This window comes from Liolophura sinensis, chromosome 6 (genome assembly GCF_032854445.1).
Source record: "Liolophura sinensis isolate JHLJ2023 chromosome 6, CUHK_Ljap_v2, whole genome shotgun sequence".
NCBI classification, from domain to species: domain Eukaryota; kingdom Metazoa; phylum Mollusca; class Polyplacophora; order Chitonida; family Chitonidae; genus Liolophura; species Liolophura sinensis.
The window spans coordinates 364180-385133 of NC_088300.1; the positions used below are offsets into that span (position 1 = coordinate 364180).

General features: G+C 42.7%; 8 protein-coding genes across 8 annotated transcripts in view; all 8 read left to right on the forward strand.

Annotated features, from left to right (window-relative positions):
* The first annotated feature begins 257 nt into the window (after positions 1 to 257).
* LOC135469330 (serine-enriched protein-like) lies at positions 258 to 1499 on the forward strand. The gene has a single exon (XM_064747954.1). It carries the CDS (start codon positions 258 to 260, stop codon positions 1497 to 1499), a length of 1242 nt encoding a protein of 413 aa, XP_064604024.1.
* A 1532-nt stretch (positions 1500 to 3031) lies between these two features.
* Positions 3032 to 4273, forward strand: LOC135469332 (serine-enriched protein-like). The gene has a single exon (XM_064747958.1). It carries the CDS (start codon positions 3032 to 3034, stop codon positions 4271 to 4273), a length of 1242 nt encoding a protein of 413 aa, XP_064604028.1.
* Positions 4274 to 5806: 1533 nt separating this feature from the next.
* LOC135469334 (serine-enriched protein-like) lies at positions 5807 to 7048 on the forward strand. Its single transcript, XM_064747960.1, has one exon. It carries the CDS (start codon positions 5807 to 5809, stop codon positions 7046 to 7048), a length of 1242 nt encoding a protein of 413 aa, XP_064604030.1.
* A 1434-nt stretch (positions 7049 to 8482) lies between these two features.
* LOC135469339 (serine-enriched protein-like) lies at positions 8483 to 9532 on the forward strand. The gene has a single exon (XM_064747964.1). It carries the CDS (start codon positions 8483 to 8485, stop codon positions 9530 to 9532), a length of 1050 nt encoding a protein of 349 aa, XP_064604034.1.
* Positions 9533 to 11608: 2076 nt separating this feature from the next.
* LOC135469342 (serine-enriched protein-like) lies at positions 11609 to 12850 on the forward strand. Its single transcript, XM_064747969.1, has one exon. It carries the CDS (start codon positions 11609 to 11611, stop codon positions 12848 to 12850), a length of 1242 nt encoding a protein of 413 aa, XP_064604039.1.
* A 1434-nt stretch (positions 12851 to 14284) lies between these two features.
* LOC135469344 (serine-enriched protein-like) lies at positions 14285 to 15334 on the forward strand. Its single transcript, XM_064747972.1, has one exon. The coding sequence runs from the start codon at positions 14285 to 14287 to the stop codon at positions 15332 to 15334; it is 1050 nt and encodes a 349-aa protein (XP_064604042.1).
* Positions 15335 to 17493: 2159 nt separating this feature from the next.
* Positions 17494 to 18099, forward strand: LOC135469348 (serine-enriched protein-like). The gene has a single exon (XM_064747976.1). It carries the CDS (start codon positions 17494 to 17496, stop codon positions 18097 to 18099), a length of 606 nt encoding a protein of 201 aa, XP_064604046.1.
* Positions 18100 to 19515: 1416 nt separating this feature from the next.
* Positions 19516 to 20954, forward strand: part of LOC135469349 (uncharacterized) — a 54073-nt gene continuing 52634 nt past the window's right edge. Inside the window, exon 1 of the mRNA XM_064747977.1 lies at positions 19516 to 19781. Coding sequence (XP_064604047.1) covers positions 19516 to 19781 — 266 coding nt within the window. The remainder of the gene's footprint in view (positions 19782 to 20954) is intronic.

Genomic DNA, 20954 nt, shown 5'->3' on the forward strand with positions numbered 1-20954 from the left:
CCTGCACAGTTTACGTATAGGTTTGTGGAGCAAAAGAAAAAGAAACATCGCAGGCACTACCGTTTCACAGCACGAAGCCTATTACTGACGACAGAACTCTCATCCCTTGTCAGTGTGGCAGGCTTCACTCACGCCTGGCGTGAAAATCCAACTGCCCATAAATAACAGACGCAAAACATTCCAGGCTCAATTCTTGTAGTCGTTGGCTGAGAAACTCACATCATTTACCTCCAATCGTTACAAACTGCATTCCTGTCATGGATTCTGGGGTTTTCGTTCACTCTTGGAATGACGCTAATGTTGTCAGCATACAAGAGGACAGTGCTTCGGAAACTTCGTCTCTGGGTTCGAGTATCCTGTTTAATGATCATCTGCTTCAAACCCCTGTTCGCATTCATGCAGACAGCATGGACAGTCTGAACGAGACCAGCACGCAGGCAAATGAACAACTGCTGATATTCAAGAATACCACCGGACTCCAAAATGACCTTCGCTCCATCCTTGATCTTCCTGACATTTGTGACATGGAATTCATCGTTGGCGAGAAAAAGGTACCAGTGTACGGCGTCAAAGCTATTATTGCTGCAAGGAATCAGGCGTTTTTTCATAAAATCCAGTATGATATGACCGTGGCAAGACGCCGTTCGAAGATGAAGAAGGCTCGACGCATGATGTCCCAGTTGAGGAAAATACGCAAACATCAAAGTAGGACAGAAACCTGGATCAATCGACTGAATGTTCCAATCGAGGACTTTGAGCCAGAGGCCTTCAGACCGCTGATAGTGTACCTTCACTGTGGCTGCCTGACTGTCAGTGGGGATACAGTGGTTGGTGTCATGAATGCAGCCGACACCTATGGTTTTGATCAAGTTCGAGAGGTATGCTTCACATTTGCCGAAAGTCTGATTACCAAAGAGTGTGTACTGCCTTTGCTAGTGTCAACTGAGAAATATTCCAGCTTCAAGATGTCGAAACTGCTTTTGTTGAAGATTATGGGCTTCGTAAGGGAGCATGCACAAGATGTTCTCCAGTCGCCTTGTTTCCCGCTAGTGCCACTACAAACGGCACTTCTTGTTCTTTCCCACAACGACCTGAATGCCACAGAGGATTCGAAATGTAAGTCGGCTTTAGCCTGGAGTCGCCATTATTGCCAGATGAACGAGAACCGATCTGTGCGAGTATCGATGGCAGCTTTCCTGCCATATATAGACTTTGCAGGTGTTGAAGACGATACTCTAAGAGAGATGTACTCGCTGGACGTAGTTGCTGAAGATGTGCTCGATTCGGCCCGACGCCATCAAGTACGCCCCCGAGTTGTTATCGGTCAGGATGCTCCTGCAAAGTTGTCCAGAAAGAAATCATTTCGAAGGTCCACCAAACAACTGAGTGCTTTCATTCGGCGGAAGTGTGCGTCTGTAACGCAATCGCCAAACAACGCTGGAGACAGCAGGATTGCCAGCGTTTTAGGAGAAGCATCGCCTGGTAATGGGCGCCGTTAAACCATTCCTGTAACATCATGTTTACAGTGTCAGTGCTATTCTATTCAAATGTGAAATGCAGGAAACTTCGACGTCTTCATGCATTAATCCCTGTACATACATACATTCAATCTTGTTATGTAAATAAACCTAAAACATCAAATCTAACACAAACGGTTTATGTTTTTCCCTTTGCCGCACTTTTCATTCAACTGTTTGCGTCAGCGTCGGCGTATAGGCTTTGGCAGAGGTTTATTTCTGTAGGGCCTGTAAAAGAACACCTTTATTTTTATAACTTTGATACGGTAAATAGACAATCGGGTATGAGCGGAGCTTACTAGTTTTATTACAAATTTCAAACTAGAAAATGGGGAAAACAAATTAAGTAGACAGGGCTTCACTTTCCTCAAACGTTTGCAATTCTTAGATTTGGCTAAATTTCCATGGCCTTTAGCATTCCGGTGGTAAACAGCCAACACGGCTACTCAGCACCTTGTCCGTTTCAACGTACTAACTTCTAATCTAGCTGCCACGTACTTATAAAACAACAATGCCATAGGAAATTCCATAGCATTTTCAAGCGCAAATATGAGATTTATTTTATTCACCCACAGAGCCAATTCACTATTACACGCCATTGCATGTCGAGGAAAAATAATGAAATATTTTTGCACAAAGCCTGATAGTACATTACGCAAAGACTAAAATGCCCCAAAAGAATATAAAAACGCGATACAAACAATGAAGGGTGGAGTTTTTTATGACTTCACAGTAACACACTTAAGTTGACATATTTCTAATGTTTCATCCACAACTATCAATCTAATGTGAGAGACAAGAGCGTGGAGAGTAAAACCAGCCCACCAACAAGGGCGTGGTCGATAAATGCTAAATAAAACATAAAATGGTACAATTTAAATTTCCTACATGAATAATTCTTGATGTATCACTTTAGGTCATGTGTCCAAAGATAATAAAACCAAGTACAAATCTGACTTTCATTTTTCCCTGCTTTTGTTTGCCAGTTGATGAAGTCTCCCACAGGTTTGAATCTTTCCGTCGTTTTATCAAGTAACATCTGATCCGAAACTGGCTGCTTTGAAATCAGAGCTACTCTGTAAACTTGAAAACTTGTGACTGTCAGTTTAGACACACTTAACAAATTGTTGCTATTCATGTGATTATCACATCACATATATGTAGTTTTTGTTTGCAAGTTAATTTCTAGTGAGTGGTGATTAAGTCCTCAGTACTCTATTGTCTACCAATGATACGTAGAAATGACTAACGGGAACCCCTGCACAGTTTACGTATAGGTTTGTGGAGCAAAAGAAAAAGAAACATCGCAGGCACTACCGTTTCACAGCACGAAGCCTATTACTGACGACAGAACTCTCATCCCTTGTCAGTGTGGCAGGCTTCACTCACGCCTGGCGTGAAAATCCAACTGCCCATAAATAACAGACGCAAAACATTCCAGGCTCAATTCTTGTAGTCGTTGGCTGAGAAACTCACATCATTTACCTCCAATCGTTACAAACTGCATTCCTGTCATGGATTCTGGGGTTTTCGTTCACTCTTGGAATGACGCTAATGTTGTCAGCATACAAGAGGACAGTGCTTCGGAAACTTCGTCTCTGGGTTCGAGTATCCTGTTTAATGATCATCTGCTTCAAACCCCTGTTCGCATTCATGCAGACAGCATGGACAGTCTGAACGAGACCAGCACGCAGGCAAATGAACAACTGCTGATATTCAAGAATACCACCGGACTCCAAAATGACCTTCGCTCCATCCTTGATCTTCCTGACATTTGTGACATGGAATTCATCGTTGGCGAGAAAAAGGTACCAGTGTACGGCGTCAAAGCTATTATTGCTGCAAGGAATCAGGCGTTTTTTCATAAAATCCAGTATGATATGACCGTGGCAAGACGCCGTTCGAAGATGAAGAAGGCTCGACGCATGATGTCCCAGTTTAGGAAAATACGCAAACATCAAAGTAGGACAGAAACCTGGATCAATCGACTGAATGTTCCAATCGAGGACTTTGAGCCCGAGGCCTTCAGACCGCTGATAGTGTACCTTCACTGTGGCTGCCTGACTGTCAGTGGGGATACAGTGGTTGGTGTCATGAATGCAGCCGACACCTATGGTTTTGATCAAGTTCGAGAGGTATGCTTCACATTTGCCGAAAGTCTGATTACCAAAGATTGTGTACTGCCTTTGCTAGTGTCAACTGAGAAATATTCCAGCTTCAAGATGTCGAAACTGCTTTTGTTGAAGATTATGGGCTTCGTAAGGGAGCATGCACAAGATGTTCTCCAGTCGCCTTGTTTCCCGCTAGTGCCACTACAAACGGCACTTCTTGTTCTTTCCCACAACGACCTGAATGCCACAGAGGATTCGAAATGTAAGTCGGCTTTAGCCTGGAGTCGCCATTATTGCCAGATGAACGAGAACCGATCTGTGCGAGTATCGATGGCAGCTTTCCTGCCATATATAGACTTTGCAGGTGTTGAAGACGATACTCTAAGAGAGATGTACTCGCTGGACGTAGTTGCTGAAGATGTGCTCGATTCGGCCCGACGCCATCAAGTACGCCCCCGAGTTGTTATCGGTCAGGATGCTCCTGCAAAGTTGTCCAGAAAGAAATCATTTCGAAGATCCACCAAACAACTGAGTGCTTTCATTCGGCGGAAGTGTGCGTCTGTAACGCAATCGCCAAACAACGCTGGAGACAGCAGGATTGCCAGCGTTTTAGGAGAAGCATCGCCTGGTAATGGGCGCCGTTAAACCATTCCTGTAACATCATGTTTACAGTGTCAGTGCTATTCTATTCAAATGTGAAATGCAGGAAACTTCGACGTCTTCATGCATTAATCCCTGTACATACATACATTCAATCTTGTTATGTAAATAAACCTAAAACATCAAATCTAACACAAACGGTTTATGTTTTTCCCTTTGCCGCACTTTTCAATCAACTGTTTGCGTCAGCGTCGGCGTATAGGCTTTGGCAGAGGTTTATTTCTGTAGGGCCTGTAAAAGAACACCTTTATTTTTATAACTTTGATACGGTAAATAGACAATCGGGTATGAGCGGAGCTTACTAGTTTTATTACAAATTTCAAACTAGAAAATGGGGAAAACAAATTAAGTAGACAGGGCTTCACTTTCCTCAAACGTTTGCAATTCTTAGATTTGGCTAAATTTCCATGGCCTTTAGCATTCCGGTGGTAAACAGCCAACACGGCTACTCAGCACCTTGTCCGTTTCAACGTACTAACTTCTAATCTAGCTGTCACGTACTTATAAAACAACAATGCCATAGGAAATTCCATAGCATTTTCAAGCGCAAATATGAGATTTATTTTATTCACCCACAGAGCCAATTCACTATTACACGCCATTGCATGTCGAGAAAAAATAATGAAATATTTTTGCACAAAGCCTGACAGTACATTACGCAAAGACTAAAATGCCCCAAAAGAATATAAAAACGCGATACAAACAATGAAGGGTGGAGTTTTTTATGACTTCACAGTAACACACTTCAGTTGACTTATTTCTAATGTTTCATCCACAACTATCAATCTAATGTGAGAGACAAGAGCGTGGAGAGTAAAACCAGCCCACCAACAAGGGCGTGGTCGATAAATGCTAAATAAAATATAAAATGGTACAATTTAAATTTCCTACATGAATAATTCTTGATGTATCACTTAAGGTCATGTGTCCAAAGATAATAAAACCAAGTACAAATCTGACTTTCATTTTTCCCTGCTTTTGTTTGCCAGTTGATGAAGTCTTCCCACAGGTTTGAATCTTTCCGTCGTTTTATTAAGAAACATCTGATCCGAAACTGGCTGCTTTGAAATCAGAGCTACTCTGTAAACTTGAAAACTTGTGACTGTCAGTTTAGACACACTTAACAAATTGTTGCTATTCATGTGATTATCACATCACATATATGTAGTTTTTGTTTGCAAGTTAATTTCTAGTGAGTGGTGATTAAGTCCTCAGTACTCTATTGTCTACCAATGATACGTAGAAATGGCTAACGGGAACCCCTGCACAGTTTACGTATAGGTTTGTGGAGCAAAAGAAAAAGAAACATCGCAGGCACTACCGTTTCACAGCACGAAGCCTATTACTGACGACAGAACTCTCATCCCTTGTCAGTGTGGCAGGCTTCACTCACGCCTGGCGTGAAAATCCAACTGCCCATAAATAACAGACGCAAAACATTCCAGGCTCAATTCTTGTAGTCGTTGGCTGAGAAACTCACATCATTTACCTCCAATCGTTACAAACTGCATTCCTGTCATGGATTCTGGGGTTTTCGTTCACTCTTGGAATGACGCTAATGTTGTCAGCATACAAGAGGACAGTGCTTCGGAAACTTCGTCTCTGGGTTCGAGTATCCTGTTTAATGATCATCTGCTTCAAACCCCTGTTCGCATTCATGCAGACAGCATGGACAGTCTGAACGAGACCAGCACGCAGGCAAATGAACAACTGCTGATATTCAAGAATACCACCGGACTCCAAAATGACCTTCGCTCCATCCTTGATCTTCCTGACATTTGTGACATGGAATTCATCGTTGGCGAGAAAAAGGTACCAGTGTACGGCGTCAAAGCTATTATTGCTGCAAGGAATCAGGCGTTTTATCATAAAATCCAGTATGATATGACCGTGGCAAGACGCCGTTCGAAGATGAAGAAGGCTGGACGCATGATGTCCCAGTTGAGGAAAATACGCAAACATCAAAGTAGGACAGAAACCTGGATCAATCGACTGAATGTTCCAATCGAGGACTTTGAGCCCGAGGCCTTCAGACCGCTGATAGTGTACCTGCACTGTGGCTGCCTGACTGTCAGTGGGGATACAGTGGTTGGTGTCATGAATGCAGCCGACACCTATGGTTTTGATCAAGTTCGAGAGGTATGCTTCACATTTGCCGAAAGTCTGATTACCAAAGAGTGTGTACTGCCTTTGCTAGTGTCAACTGAGAAATATTCCAGCTTCAAGATGTCGAAACTGCTTTTGTTGAAGATTATGGGCTTCGTAAGGGAGCATGCACAAGATGTTCTCCAGTCGCCTTGTTTCCCGCTAGTGCCACTACAAACGGCACTTCTTGTTCTTTCCCACAACGACCTGAATGCCACAGAGGATTCGAAATGTAAGTCGGCTTTAGCCTGGAGTCGCCATTATTGCCAGATGAACGAGAACCGATCTGTGCGAGTATCGATGGCAGCTTTCCTGCCATATATAGACTTTGCAGGTGTTGAAGACGATACTCTAAGAGAGATGTACTCGCTGGACGTAGTTGCTGAAGATGTGCTCGATTCGGCCCGACGCCATCAAGTACGCCCCCGAGTTGTTATCGGTCAGGATGCTCCTGCAAAGTTGTCCAGAAAGAAATCATTTCGAAGATCCACCAAACAACTGAGTGCTTTCATTCGGCGGAAGTGTGCGTCTGTAACGCAATCGCCAAACAACGCTGGAGACAGCAGGATTGCCAGCGTTTTAGGAGAAGCATCGCCTGGTAATGGGCGCCGTTAAACCATTCCTGTAACATCATGTTTACAGTGTCAGTGCTATTCTATTCAAATGTGAAATGCAGGAAACTTCGACGTCTTCATGCATTAATCCCTGTACATACATACATTCAATCTTGTTATGTAAATAAACCTAAAACATCAAATCTAACAAACGGTTTATGTTTTTCCCTTTGCCGCACTTTTCAATCAACTGTTTGCGTCAGCGTCGGCGTATAGGCTTTGGCAGAGGTTTATTTCTGTAGGGCCTGTAAAAGAACACCTTTATTTTTATAACTTTGATACGGTAAATAGACAATCGGGTATGAGCGGAGCTTACTAGTTTTATTACAAATTTCAAACTAGAAAATGGGGAAAACAAATTAAGTAGACAGGGCTTCACTTTCCTCAAACGTTTGCAATTCTTAGATTTGGCTAAATTTCCATGGCCTTTAGCATTCCGGTGGTAAACAGCCAACACGGCTACTCAGCACCTTGTCCGTTTCAACGTACTAACTTCTAATCTAGCTGCCACGTACTTATAAAACAACAATGCCATAGGAAATTCCATAGCATTTTCAAGCGCAAATATGAGATTTATTTTATTCACCCACAGAGCCAATTCACTATTACACGCCATTGCATGTCGAGGAAAAATAATGAAATATTTTTGCACAAAGCCTGACAGTACATTACGCAAAGACTAAAATGCCCCAAAAGAATATAAAAACGCGATACAAACAATGAAGGGTGGAGTTTTTTATGACTTCACAGTAACACACTTCAGTTGACATATTTCTAATGTTTCATCCACAACTATCAATCTAATGTGAGAGACAAGAGCGTGGAGAGTAAAACCAGCCCACCAACAAGGGCGTGGTCGATAAATGCTAAATAAAACATAAAATGGTACAATTTAAATTTCCTACATGAATAATTCTTGATGTATCACTTTAGGTCATGTGTCCAAAGATAATAAAACCAAGTACAAATCTGACTTTCATTTTTCCCTGCTTTTGTTTGCCAGTTGATGAAGTCTCCCACAGGTTTGAATCTTTCCGTCGTTTTATCAAGTAACATCTGATCCGAAACTGGCTGCTTTGAAATCAGAGCTACTCTGTAAACTTGAAAACTTGTGACTGTCAGTTTAGACACACTTAACAAATTGTTGCTATTCATGTGATTATCACATCACATATATGTAGTTTTTGTTTGCAAGTTAATTTCTAGTGAATGGTGATTAAGTCCTCAGTACTCTATTGTCTACCAATGATACGTAGAAATGGCTAACGGGAACCCCTGCACAGTTTGTCAGTGTGGCAGGCTTCACTCACGCCTGGCGTGAAAATCCAACTGCCCATAAATAACAGACGCAAAACATTCCAGGCTCAATTCTTGTAGTCGTTGGCTGAGAAACTCACATCATTTACCTCCAATCGTTACAAACTGCATTCCTGTCATGGATTCTGGGGTTTTCGTTCACTCTTGGAATGACGCTAATGTTGTCAGCATACAAGAGGACAGTGCTTCGGAAACTTCGTCTCTGGGTTCGAGTATCCTGTTTAATGATCATCTGCTTCAAACCCCTGTTCGCATTCATGCAGACAGCATGGACAGTCTGAACGAGACCAGCACGCAGGCAAATGAACAACTGCTGATATTCAAGAATACCACCGGACTCCAAAATGACCTTCGCTCCATCCTTGATCTTCCTGACATTTGTGACATGGAATTCACCGTTGGCGAGAAAAAGGTACCAGTGTACGGCGTCAAAGCTATTATTGCTGCAAGGAATCAGGCGTTTTTTCATAAAATCCAGTATGATATGACCGTGGCAAGACGCCGTTCGAAGATGAAGAAGGCTGGACGCATGATGTCCCAGTTGAGGAAAATACGCAAACATCAAAGTAGGACAGAAACCTGGATCAATCGACTGAATGTTCCAATCGAGGACTTTGAGCCCGAGGCCTTCAGACCGCTGATAGTGTACCTGCACTGTGGCTGCCTGACTGTCAGTGGGGATACAGTGGTTGGTGTCATGAATGCAGCCGACACCTATGGTTTTGATCAAGTTCGAGAGGTATGCTTCACATTTGCCGAAAGTCTGATTACCAAAGAGTGTGTACTGCCTTTGCTAGTGTCAACTGAGAAATATTCCAGCTTCAAGATGTCGAAACTGCTTTTGTTGAAGATTATGGGCTTCGTAAGGGAGCATGCACAAGATGTTCTCCAGTCGCCTTGTTTCCCGCTAGTGCCACTACAAACGGCACTTCTTGTTCTTTCCCACAACGACCTGAATGCCACAGAGGATTCGAAATGTAAGTCGGCTTTAGCCTGGAGTCGCCATTATTGCCAGATGAACGAGAACCGATCTGTGCGAGTATCGATGGCAGCTTTCCTGCCATATATAGACTTTGCAGGTGTTGAAGACGATGCTCTAAGAGAGATGTACTCGCTGGACGTAGTTGCTGAAGATGTGATAGCTCAGTGCTATTCTATTCAAATGTGAAATGCAGGAAACTTCGACGTCTTCATGCATTAATCCCTGTACATACATACATTCAATGCACAAGATGTTCTCCAGTCGCCTTGTTTCCCGCTAGTGCCACTACAAACGGCACTTCTTGTTCTTTCCCACAACGACCTGAATGCCACAGAGGATTCGAAATGTAAGTCGGCTTTAGCCTGGAGTCGCCATTATTGCCAGATGAACGAGAACCGATCTGTGCGAGTATCGATGGCAGCTTTCCTGCCATATATAGACTTTGCAGGTGTTGAAGACGATACTCTAAGAGAGATGTACTCGCTGGACGTAGTTGCTGAAGATGTGCTCGATTCGGCCCGACGCCATCAAGTACGCCCCCGAGTTGTTATCGGTCAGGATGCTCCTGCAAAGTTGTCCAGAAAGAAATCATTTCGAAGATCCACCAAACAACTGAGTGCTTTCATCCGGCGGAATTGTGCGTCTGTAACGCAATCGCCAAACAACGCTGGAGACAGCAGGATTGCCAGCGTTTTAGGAGAAGCATCGCCTGGTAATGGGCGCCGTTAAACCATTCCTGTAACATCATGTTTACAGTGTCAGTGCTATTCTATTCAAATGTGAAATGCAGGAAACTTCGACGTCTTCATGCATTAATCCCTGTACATACATACATTCAATCTTGTTATGTAAATAAACTTAAAACATCAAATCTAACACAAACGGTTTATGTTTTTCCCTTTGCCGCACTTTTCAATCAACTGTTTGCGTCAGCGTCGGCGTATAGGCTTTGGCAGAGGTTTATTTCTGTAGGGCCTGTAAAAGAACACCTTTATTTTTATAACTTTGATACGGTAAATAGACAATCGTGTATGAGCGGAGCTTACTAGTTTTATTACAAATTTCAAACTAGAAAATGGGGAAAACAAATTAAGTAGACAGGGCTTCACTTTCCTCAAACGTTTGCAATTCTTAGATTTGGCTAAATTTCCATGACCTTTAGCATTCTGGTGGTAAACAGCCAACACGGCTACTCAGCACCTTGTCCGTTTCAACGTACTAACTTCTAATCTAGCTGCCACGAACTTATAAAACAACAATGCCATAGGAAATTCCATAGCATTTTCAAGCGCAAATATGAGATTTATTTTATTCACCCACAGAGCCAATTCACTATTACACGCCATTGCATGTCGAGAAAAAATAATGAAATATTTTTGCACAAAGCCTGACAGTACATTACGCAAAGACTAAAATGCCCCAAAAGAATATAAAAACGCGATACAAACAATGAAGGGTGGAGTTTTTTATGACTTCACAGTAACACACTTCAGTTGACTTATTTCTAATGTTTCATCCACAACTATCAATCTAATGTGAGAGACAAGAGCGTGGAGAGTAAAACCAGCCCACCAACAAGGGCGTGGTCGATAAATGCTAAATAAAATATAAAATGGTACAATTTAAATTTCCTACATGAATAATTCTTGATGTATCACTTAAGGTCATGTGTCCAAAGATAATAAAACCAAGTACAAATCTGACTTTCATTTTTCCCTGCTTTTGTTTGCCAGTTGATGAAGTCTTCCCACAGGTTTGAATCTTTCCGTCGTTTTATTAAGAAACATCTGATCCGAAACTGGCTGCTTTGAAATCAGAGCTACTCTGTAAACTTGAAAACTTGTGACTGTCAGTTTAGACACACTTAACAAATTGTTGCTATTCATGTGATTATCACATCACATATATGTAGTTTTTGTTTGCAAGTTAATTTCTAGTGAGTGGTGATTAAGTCCTCAGTACTCTATTGTCTACCAATGATACGTAGAAATGGCTAACGGGAACCCCTGCACAGTTTACGTATAGGTTTGTGGAGCAAAAGAAAAAGAAACATCGCAGGCACTACCGTTTCACAGCACGAAGCCTATTACTGACGACAGAACTCTCATCCCTTGTCAGTGTGGCAGGCTTCACTCACGCCTGGCGTGAAAATCCAACTGCCCATAAATAACAGACGCAAAACATTCCAGGCTCAATTCTTGTAGTCGTTGGCTGAGAAACTCACATCATTTACCTCCAATCGTTACAAACTGCATTCCTGTCATGGATTCTGGGGTTTTCGTTCACTCTTGGAATGACGCTAATGTTGTCAGCATACAAGAGGACAGTGCTTCGGAAACTTCGTCTCTGGGTTCGAGTATCCTGTTTAATGATCATCTGCTTCAAACCCCTGTTCGCATTCATGCAGACAGCATGGACAGTCTGAACGAGACCAGCACGCAGGCAAATGAACAACTGCTGATATTCAAGAATACCACCGGACTCCAAAATGACCTTCGCTCCATCCTTGATCTTCCTGACATTTGTGACATGGAATTCATCGTTGGCGAGAAAAAGGTACCAGTGTACGGCGTCAAAGCTATTATTGCTGCAAGGAATCAGGCGTTTTATCATAAAATCCAGTATGATATGACCGTGGCAAGACGCCGTTCGAAGATGAAGAAGGCTGGACGCATGATGTCCCAGTTGAGGAAAATACGCAAACATCAAAGTAGGACAGAAACCTGGATCAATCGACTGAATGTTCCAATCGAGGACTTTGAGCCCGAGGCCTTCAGACCGCTGATAGTGTACCTGCACTGTGGCTGCCTGACTGTCAGTGGGGATACAGTGGTTGGTGTCATGAATGCAGCCGACACCTATGGTTTTGATCAAGTTCGAGAGGTATGCTTCACATTTGCCGAAAGTCTGATTACCAAAGAGTGTGTACTGCCTTTGCTAGTGTCAACTGAGAAATATTCCAGCTTCAAGATGTCGAAACTGCTTTTGTTGAAGATTATGGGCTTCGTAAGGGAGCATGCACAAGATGTTCTCCAGTCGCCTTGTTTCCCGCTAGTGCCACTACAAACGGCACTTCTTGTTCTTTCCCACAACGACCTGAATGCCACAGAGGATTCGAAATGTAAGTCGGCTTTAGCCTGGAGTCGCCATTATTGCCAGATGAACGAGAACCGATCTGTGCGAGTATCGATGGCAGCTTTCCTGCCATATATAGACTTTGCAGGTGTTGAAGACGATACTCTAAGAGAGATGTACTCGCTGGACGTAGTTGCTGAAGATGTGCTCGATTCGGCCCGACGCCATCAAGTACGCCCCCGAGTTGTTATCGGTCAGGATGCTCCTGCAAAGTTGTCCAGAAAGAAATCATTTCGAAGATCCACCAAACAACTGAGTGCTTTCATTCGGCGGAAGTGTGCGTCTGTAACGCAATCGCCAAACAACGCTGGAGACAGCAGGATTGCCAGCGTTTTAGGAGAAGCATCGCCTGGTAATGGGCGCCGTTAAACCATTCCTGTAACATCATGTTTACAGTGTCAGTGCTATTCTATTCAAATGTGAAATGCAGGAAACTTCGACGTCTTCATGCATTAATCCCTGTACATACATACATTCAATCTTGTTATGTAAATAAACCTAAAACATCAAATCTAACAAACGGTTTATGTTTTTCCCTTTGCCGCACTTTTCAATCAACTGTTTGCGTCAGCGTCGGCGTATAGGCTTTGGCAGAGGTTTATTTCTGTAGGGCCTGTAAAAGAACACCTTTATTTTTATAACTTTGATACGGTAAATAGACAATCGGGTATGAGCGGAGCTTACTAGTTTTATTACAAATTTCAAACTAGAAAATGGGGAAAACAAATTAAGTAGACAGGGCTTCACTTTCCTCAAACGTTTGCAATTCTTAGATTTGGCTAAATTTCCATGGCCTTTAGCATTCCGGTGGTAAACAGCCAACACGGCTACTCAGCACCTTGTCCGTTTCAACGTACTAACTTCTAATCTAGCTGCCACGTACTTATAAAACAACAATGCCATAGGAAATTCCATAGCATTTTCAAGCGCAAATATGAGATTTATTTTATTCACCCACAGAGCCAATTCACTATTACACGCCATTGCATGTCGAGGAAAAATAATGAAATATTTTTGCACAAAGCCTGACAGTACATTACGCAAAGACTAAAATGCCCCAAAAGAATATAAAAACGCGATACAAACAATGAAGGGTGGAGTTTTTTATGACTTCACAGTAACACACTTCAGTTGACATATTTCTAATGTTTCATCCACAACTATCAATCTAATGTGAGAGACAAGAGCGTGGAGAGTAAAACCAGCCCACCAACAAGGGCGTGGTCGATAAATGCTAAATAAAACATAAAATGGTACAATTTAAATTTCCTACATGAATAATTCTTGATGTATCACTTTAGGTCATGTGTCCAAAGATAATAAAACCAAGTACAAATCTGACTTTCATTTTTCCCTGCTTTTGTTTGCCAGTTGATGAAGTCTCCCACAGGTTTGAATCTTTCCGTCGTTTTATCAAGTAACATCTGATCCGAAACTGGCTGCTTTGAAATCAGAGCTACTCTGTAAACTTGAAAACTTGTGACTGTCAGTTTAGACACACTTAACAAATTGTTGCTATTCATGTGATTATCACATCACATATATGTAGTTTTTGTTTGCAAGTTAATTTCTAGTGAATGGTGATTAAGTCCTCAGTACTCTATTGTCTACCAATGATACGTAGAAATGGCTAACGGGAACCCCTGCACAGTTTGTCAGTGTGGCAGGCTTCACTCACGCCTGGCGTGAAAATCCAACTGCCCATAAATAACAGACGCAAAACATTCCAGGCTCAATTCTTGTAGTCGTTGGCTGAGAAACTCACATCATTTACCTCCAATCGTTACAAACTGCATTCCTGTCATGGATTCTGGGGTTTTCGTTCACTCTTGGAATGACGCTAATGTTGTCAGCATACAAGAGGACAGTGCTTCGGAAACTTCGTCTCTGGGTTCGAGTATCCTGTTTAATGATCATCTGCTTCAAACCCCTGTTCGCATTCATGCAGACAGCATGGACAGTCTGAACGAGACCAGCACGCAGGCAAATGAACAACTGCTGATATTCAAGAATACCACCGGACTCCAAAATGACCTTCGCTCCATCCTTGATCTTCCTGACATTTGTGACATGGAATTCACCGTTGGCGAGAAAAAGGTACCAGTGTACGGCGTCAAAGCTATTATTGCTGCAAGGAATCAGGCGTTTTTTCATAAAATCCAGTATGATATGACCGTGGCAAGACGCCGTTCGAAGATGAAGAAGGCTGGACGCATGATGTCCCAGTTGAGGAAAATACGCAAACATCAAAGTAGGACAGAAACCTGGATCAATCGACTGAATGTTCCAATCGAGGACTTTGAGCCCGAGGCCTTCAGACCGCTGATAGTGTACCTGCACTGTGGCTGCCTGACTGTCAGTGGGGATACAGTGGTTGGTGTCATGAATGCAGCCGACACCTATGGTTTTGATCAAGTTCGAGAGGTATGCTTCACATTTGCCGAAAGTCTGATTACCAAAGAGTGTGTACTGCCTTTGCTAGTGTCAACTGAGAAATATTCCAGCTTCAAGATGTCGAAACTGCTTTTGTTGAAGATTATGGGCTTCGTAAGGGAGCATGCACAAGATGTTCTCCAGTCGCCTTGTTTCCCGCTAGTGCCACTACAAACGGCACTTCTTGTTCTTTCCCACAACGACCTGAATGCCACAGAGGATTCGAAATGTAAGTCGGCTTTAGCCTGGAGTCGCCATTATTGCCAGATGAACGAGAACCGATCTGTGCGAGTATCGATGGCAGCTTTCCTGCCATATATAGACTTTGCAGGTGTTGAAGACGATGCTCTAAGAGAGATGTACTCGCTGGACGTAGTTGCTGAAGATGTGATAGCTCAGTGCTATTCTATTCAAATGTGAAATGCAGGAAACTTCGACGTCTTCATGCATTAATCCCTGTACATACATACATTCAATGCACAAGATGTTCTCCAGTCGCCTTGTTTCCCGCTAGTGCCACTACAAACGGCACTTCTTGTTCTTTCCCACAACGACCTGAATGCCACAGAGGATTCGAAATGTAAGTCGGCTTTAGCCTGGAGTCGCCATTATTGCCAGATGAACGAGAACCGATCTGTGCGAGTATCGATGGCAGCTTTCCTGCCATATATAGACTTTGCAGGTGTTGAAGACGATACTCTAAGAGAGATGTACTCGCTGGACGTAGTTGCTGAAGATGTGCTCGATTCGGCCCGACGCCATCAAGTACGCCCCCGAGTTGTTATCGGTCAGGATGCTCCTGCAAAGTTGTCCAGAAAGAAATCATTTCGAAGATCCACCAAACAACTGAGTGCTTTCATCCGGCGGAATTGTGCGTCTGTAACGCAATCGCCAAACAACGCTGGAGACAGCAGGATTGCCAGCGTTTTAGGAGAAGCATCGCCTGGTAATGGGCGCCGTTAAACCATTCCTGTAACATCATGTTTACAGTGTCAGTGCTATTCTATTCAAATGTGAAATGCAGGAAACTTCGACGTCTTCATGCATTAATCCCTGTACATACATACATTCAATCTTGTTATGTAAATAAACTTAAAACATCAAATCTAACACAAACGGTTTATGTTTTTCCCTTTGCCGCACTTTTCAATCAACTGTTTGCGTCAGCGTCGGCGTATAGGCTTTGGCAGAGGTTTATTTCTGTAGGGCCTGTAAAAGAACACCTTTATTTTTATAACTTTGATACGGTAAATAGACAATCGTGTATGAGCGGAGCTTACTAGTTTTATTACAAATTTCAAACTAGAAAATGGGGAAAACAAATTAAGTAGACAGGGCTTCACTTTCCTCAAACGTTTGCAATTCTTAGATTTGGCTAAATTTCCATGACCTTTAGCATTCTGGTGGTAAACAGCCAACACGGCTACTCAGCACCTTGTCCGTTTCAACGTACTAACTTCTAATCTAGCTGCCACGAACTTATAAAACAACAATGCCATAGGAAATTCCATAGCATTTTCAAGCGCAAATATGAGATTTATTTTATTCACCCACAGAGCCAATTCACTATTACACGCCATTGCATGTCGAGAAAAAATAATGAAATATTTTTGCACAAAGCCTGACAGTACATTACGCAAAGACTAAAATGCCCCAAAAGAATATAAAAACGCGATACAAACAATGAAGGGTGGAGTTTTTTTTATGACTTCACAGTAACACACTTCAGTTGACACATTTCTAATGTTTCATCCACAACTATCAATCTAATGTGAGAGACAAGAGCGTGGAGAGTAAAACCAGCCAACCAACAAGGGCGTGATCGATAACAAATGGTACAATTTAAATTTCCTACATGAATAATTCTTGATGTATCACTTTAGGTCATGTGTCCAAAGATAATAAAACCAAGTACAAATCTGACTTTCATTTTTCCCTGCTTTTGTTTGCCAGTTGATGAAGTCTCCCACAGGTTTGAATCTTTCCGTCGTTTTATCAAGTAACATCTGATCCGAAACTGGCTGCTTTGAAATCAGAGCTACTCTGTAAACTTGAAAACTTGTGACTGTCAGTTTAGACACACTTAACAAATTGTTGCTATTCATGTGATTATCACATCACATATATGTAGTTTTTGTTTGCAAGTTAATTTCTAGTGAGTGGTGATTAAGTCCTCAGTACTCTATTGTCTACCAATGATACGTAGAAATGGCTAAAGGGAAGTTTTTGTTTTTGTTTGCAAGTTAATTTCTAGTGAGTGGTGATTAAGTCCTCAGTACTCTATTGTCTACCAATGATACGTAGAAATGGCTAAAGGGAACCCCTGCACAGTTTACGTATAGGTTTGTGGAGCAAAAGAAAAAGAAACATCGTAGGCACTACCGTTTCACAGCACGAAGCCTATTACTGACGACAGAACTCTCATCCCTTGTCAGTGTGGCAGGCTTCACTCACGCCTGGCGTGAAAATCCAACTGCCCATAAATAACAGACGCAAAACATTCCAGGCTCAATTCTTGTAGTCGTTGGCTGAAAAACTCACATCATTTACCTCCAATCGTTACAAACTGCATTCCTGTCATGGATTCTGGGGTTTTCGTTCACTCTTGGAATGACGCTAATGTTGTCAGCATACAAGAGGACAGTGCTTCGGAAGCTTCGTCTCTGGGTTCGAGTATCCTGTTTAATGACCATCTGCTTCAAACCCCTGTTCGCATTCATGCAGACAGCATGGACAGTCTGAACGAGACCAGCTCGCAGGCAAATGAACAACTGCTGATATTCAAGAATACCGCCGGACTCCAAAATGACCTTCGCCCCATCCTTGATCTTCCTGACATTTGTGACATGGAATTCATCGTTGGCGAGAAAAAGGTAACAGTGTACGGCGTCAAAGCTATTATTGCTGCAAGGAATCAGGCGTTTTTTCATAAAATCCAGTATGATATGACCGTGGCAAGACGCCGTTCGAAGATGAAGAAGGCTGGACGCATGATGTCCCAGTTGAGGAAAATACGCAAACATCAAAGTAGGACAGAAACCTGGATCAATCGACTGAATGTTCCAATCGAGGACTTTGAGCCCGAGGCCTTCAGACCGCTGACAGTGTACTTACACTGTGGCTGCCTGACTGTCAGTGGGGATACAGTGGTTGGTATAATGAATACAGCCCACACCTATGGTTGAAGATTATGGGCTTCGTAAGGGAGCATGCACAAGATGTTCTGTTTTTTGCTTTGCCGCACTTTTCAATCAACTGTTTGCTTCAGTGTCGATGCATCGGCTTTGGCAAACGTTTATTTCTGTAGGGCCTGTCAAAGAACACCTTTATTGTTATAACTTTGATACGGTAAATAGACAATCGGTTATGAGGGGACCTTACTAGTTTTATTACAAATTTCAAACTAGGAAATGGAGAAAACAAATTAAGTAGACAGGGCTTCACTTTCCTCAAACGTTTGCAATTCTTAGATTTGGCTAAATTTCCATGGCCTTTAGCATTCCGGTGGTAAACAGCCAACACGGCTATTCAGCACCTTGTCCGTTTCAACGTACTAACTTCTTATCTAGCTGCCACGTACTTATAAAACAACAATGCCATAGGAAATTCCATAGCATTTTCAAGCGCAAATATGAGATTTATTTTATTCACCCACAGAGCCAATTCACTATTACACGCCATTGCATGTCAAGGAAATATAATGAAGGTTTTTTTGCACAAAGCCTGACAATACATTACGCAGACTAAAATGCCCCAAAAGAATATAAAAACGCGATACAAACAATGAAGGGAGAGTTTTTTTATGACTTCACAGTAACACGCTTCAGTTGACATACCTTATTTTTTCTACATCTATCGATTTAATGAAACAGAGAAGAGCGTGGAGAGTAGGCCTAAAACCAGCCCACTGGCAACGGCCTGATCGAGGAAATCAAGAAAGCAAATTAAGTAGACAGGGCTTTACATTCCTCAAACGTTTGCAAGTCTTAGATTTGGTTAAATCTCCATTGCCTTTAGCATACCGGTGCAAAATGGCCAATCCGCCCCTTGTTTAGTCCAACGTAATCTAGCTGCCATGTATTACGAAAGACCGTACGTATAAAGCAACAATGCCATAACAAATTCCATAGCATTTTTAAACGCAAATATCAAATTTCTTTTCGCCCCACACGGAGGGGTAATGCACGTCGTTACCGAAGATGTACTCGATACTAAGCTATTATTAGCCAAGATACCCTAGAATCTTTACCCAGAACAAAGTCATTTCGAAAGTCGACAAAGGAATTGAGTGCTTTTACTTGCGGAAGCATTTTGATACTCATTTGTTAGCTAGCTACATTGTATATGAAACACCTTTGAAAGTAAAACCTTATAAACCCGGTTTATGCACAGTGAGGCGCTTATTCCACCCACCCCCACCCCTTACTCCCCTCTGTGTTTATTCAGGCATCGGTGCACAATGAACAATGAGCAGAGTAGATGGAAGTTTACAGTGACCCTCCTCTCTGTAGCCCCACCTATAACCTAGTCCTCGCGGGTACATGGTATTTACGCGCCACAACAAAATCGAGTGTGGAGGCAAAATTTCGTTATCGAGTACTATGGATGCTGACTTTGCAATTGCGCTACAGCTGCAGGAACAGTTTGATCGTGAATTGGCTAACAGTATCGGAGGCGAAAACGACGAGGTTTTGACGGAATCACACAAAGATGGCAGCACAAATCGAGCCCTCTCGATTGTGGACGAAAGTTGGGAACTGACTGACCCCAATCCTGACATTCGGGCTCTGTTTCTTCAGTTCAATGATCAGTTCTTCTGGGGAAAACTGGCAGGGGTGGAGGTGAAATGGAGTCCTAGAATGACGCTGTGAGCATGTACTTGTCAGTTGTGTAGCAAACACTTGAAAATGAAAGTCATCTTTATCGTATTCCATTAATGATCAAGACCTAGATGGATTCAGTGCGCTGTTTTAATATTCTGACATTTTCGGCCGACCCTCCTTCATCGTACCCTTAGTATTTACATTAAACGTCAGAATTTTAAAACAGCAGACGGAGCCCATTTAGAGTGGTCTATCTTTATCGTACCTCGAGGTGTCTATTTCATCTCCTCTTTTTACACTGGGTTGGCGGAGTACCGGTATTATAGCCACTCCAGTGACCATACACTGATTCACACCATGTCCGATAAATCATTTTAGAACTATGTCTGCAATCTAAAACAGTTTTCAGCTGTGGCTCTTACATCCCATCTCTCTCACACACACAACATCCCATCTCTCTCTCTCACACACAACGTCCCATCTCTCTGACACACACAACATCCTATCTCTCTCACACACACAACATCCTATCTCTCTCTCACACACAACATCCTATCTCTCTCACACTAACAACATCCCATCTCTCTCTCACACACACACAACATCCCATCTCTCTGACACACACAACATCCCATCTCTCTGACACACACAACATCCTATCTCTCTCACACACACAACATCCTATCCGTCTCTCACACACAACATCCTATCTTTCTCACACACACAACATCCTATCTCTCTCTCACACAACATCCCATCTCTCTCACACACACAGCATCCCATCTCTCTCACACACACAACATCCCACCTCTCTAACACACAACATCCCATCTCTCTCTCACACACACACACAACATCCCATCTCTCTCACACACACCACATCCTATCTGTCTCTCACACACAACATCCCATCTCTCTCAAACACAACATCCCACCTCTCTCACTCACAACATCCCATCTGTCTCACACACACAACATCCCATCAGTCTCAAACACACACAACGTCCCATCTCTCTCACACACACAGCATCCTATCTCTCTCAAACACAAAACATCCCACCTCTCTCACACACAACATCCCATCTCTCTCACACACACAACATCCCATCTCTCTCACACACAACATCCCATCTGTCTTACACACACACAACATTCCACCTCTCACACACACAACATCCCATCTCTCTCTCACACACCACATCCCATCTCTCTGAAAC

Coding starts and splice junctions, on each gene's coding strand:
- LOC135469344 (XM_064747972.1), top strand. CDS start 14,285: ATGGATTCTGGGGTTTTCGTTCACTCTTGGAATGACGCTAATGTTGTC.
- LOC135469330 (XM_064747954.1), top strand. CDS start 258: ATGGATTCTGGGGTTTTCGTTCACTCTTGGAATGACGCTAATGTTGTC.
- LOC135469348 (XM_064747976.1), top strand. CDS start 17,494: ATGGATTCTGGGGTTTTCGTTCACTCTTGGAATGACGCTAATGTTGTC.
- LOC135469342 (XM_064747969.1), top strand. CDS start 11,609: ATGGATTCTGGGGTTTTCGTTCACTCTTGGAATGACGCTAATGTTGTC.
- LOC135469332 (XM_064747958.1), top strand. CDS start 3,032: ATGGATTCTGGGGTTTTCGTTCACTCTTGGAATGACGCTAATGTTGTC.
- LOC135469339 (XM_064747964.1), top strand. CDS start 8,483: ATGGATTCTGGGGTTTTCGTTCACTCTTGGAATGACGCTAATGTTGTC.
- LOC135469334 (XM_064747960.1), top strand. CDS start 5,807: ATGGATTCTGGGGTTTTCGTTCACTCTTGGAATGACGCTAATGTTGTC.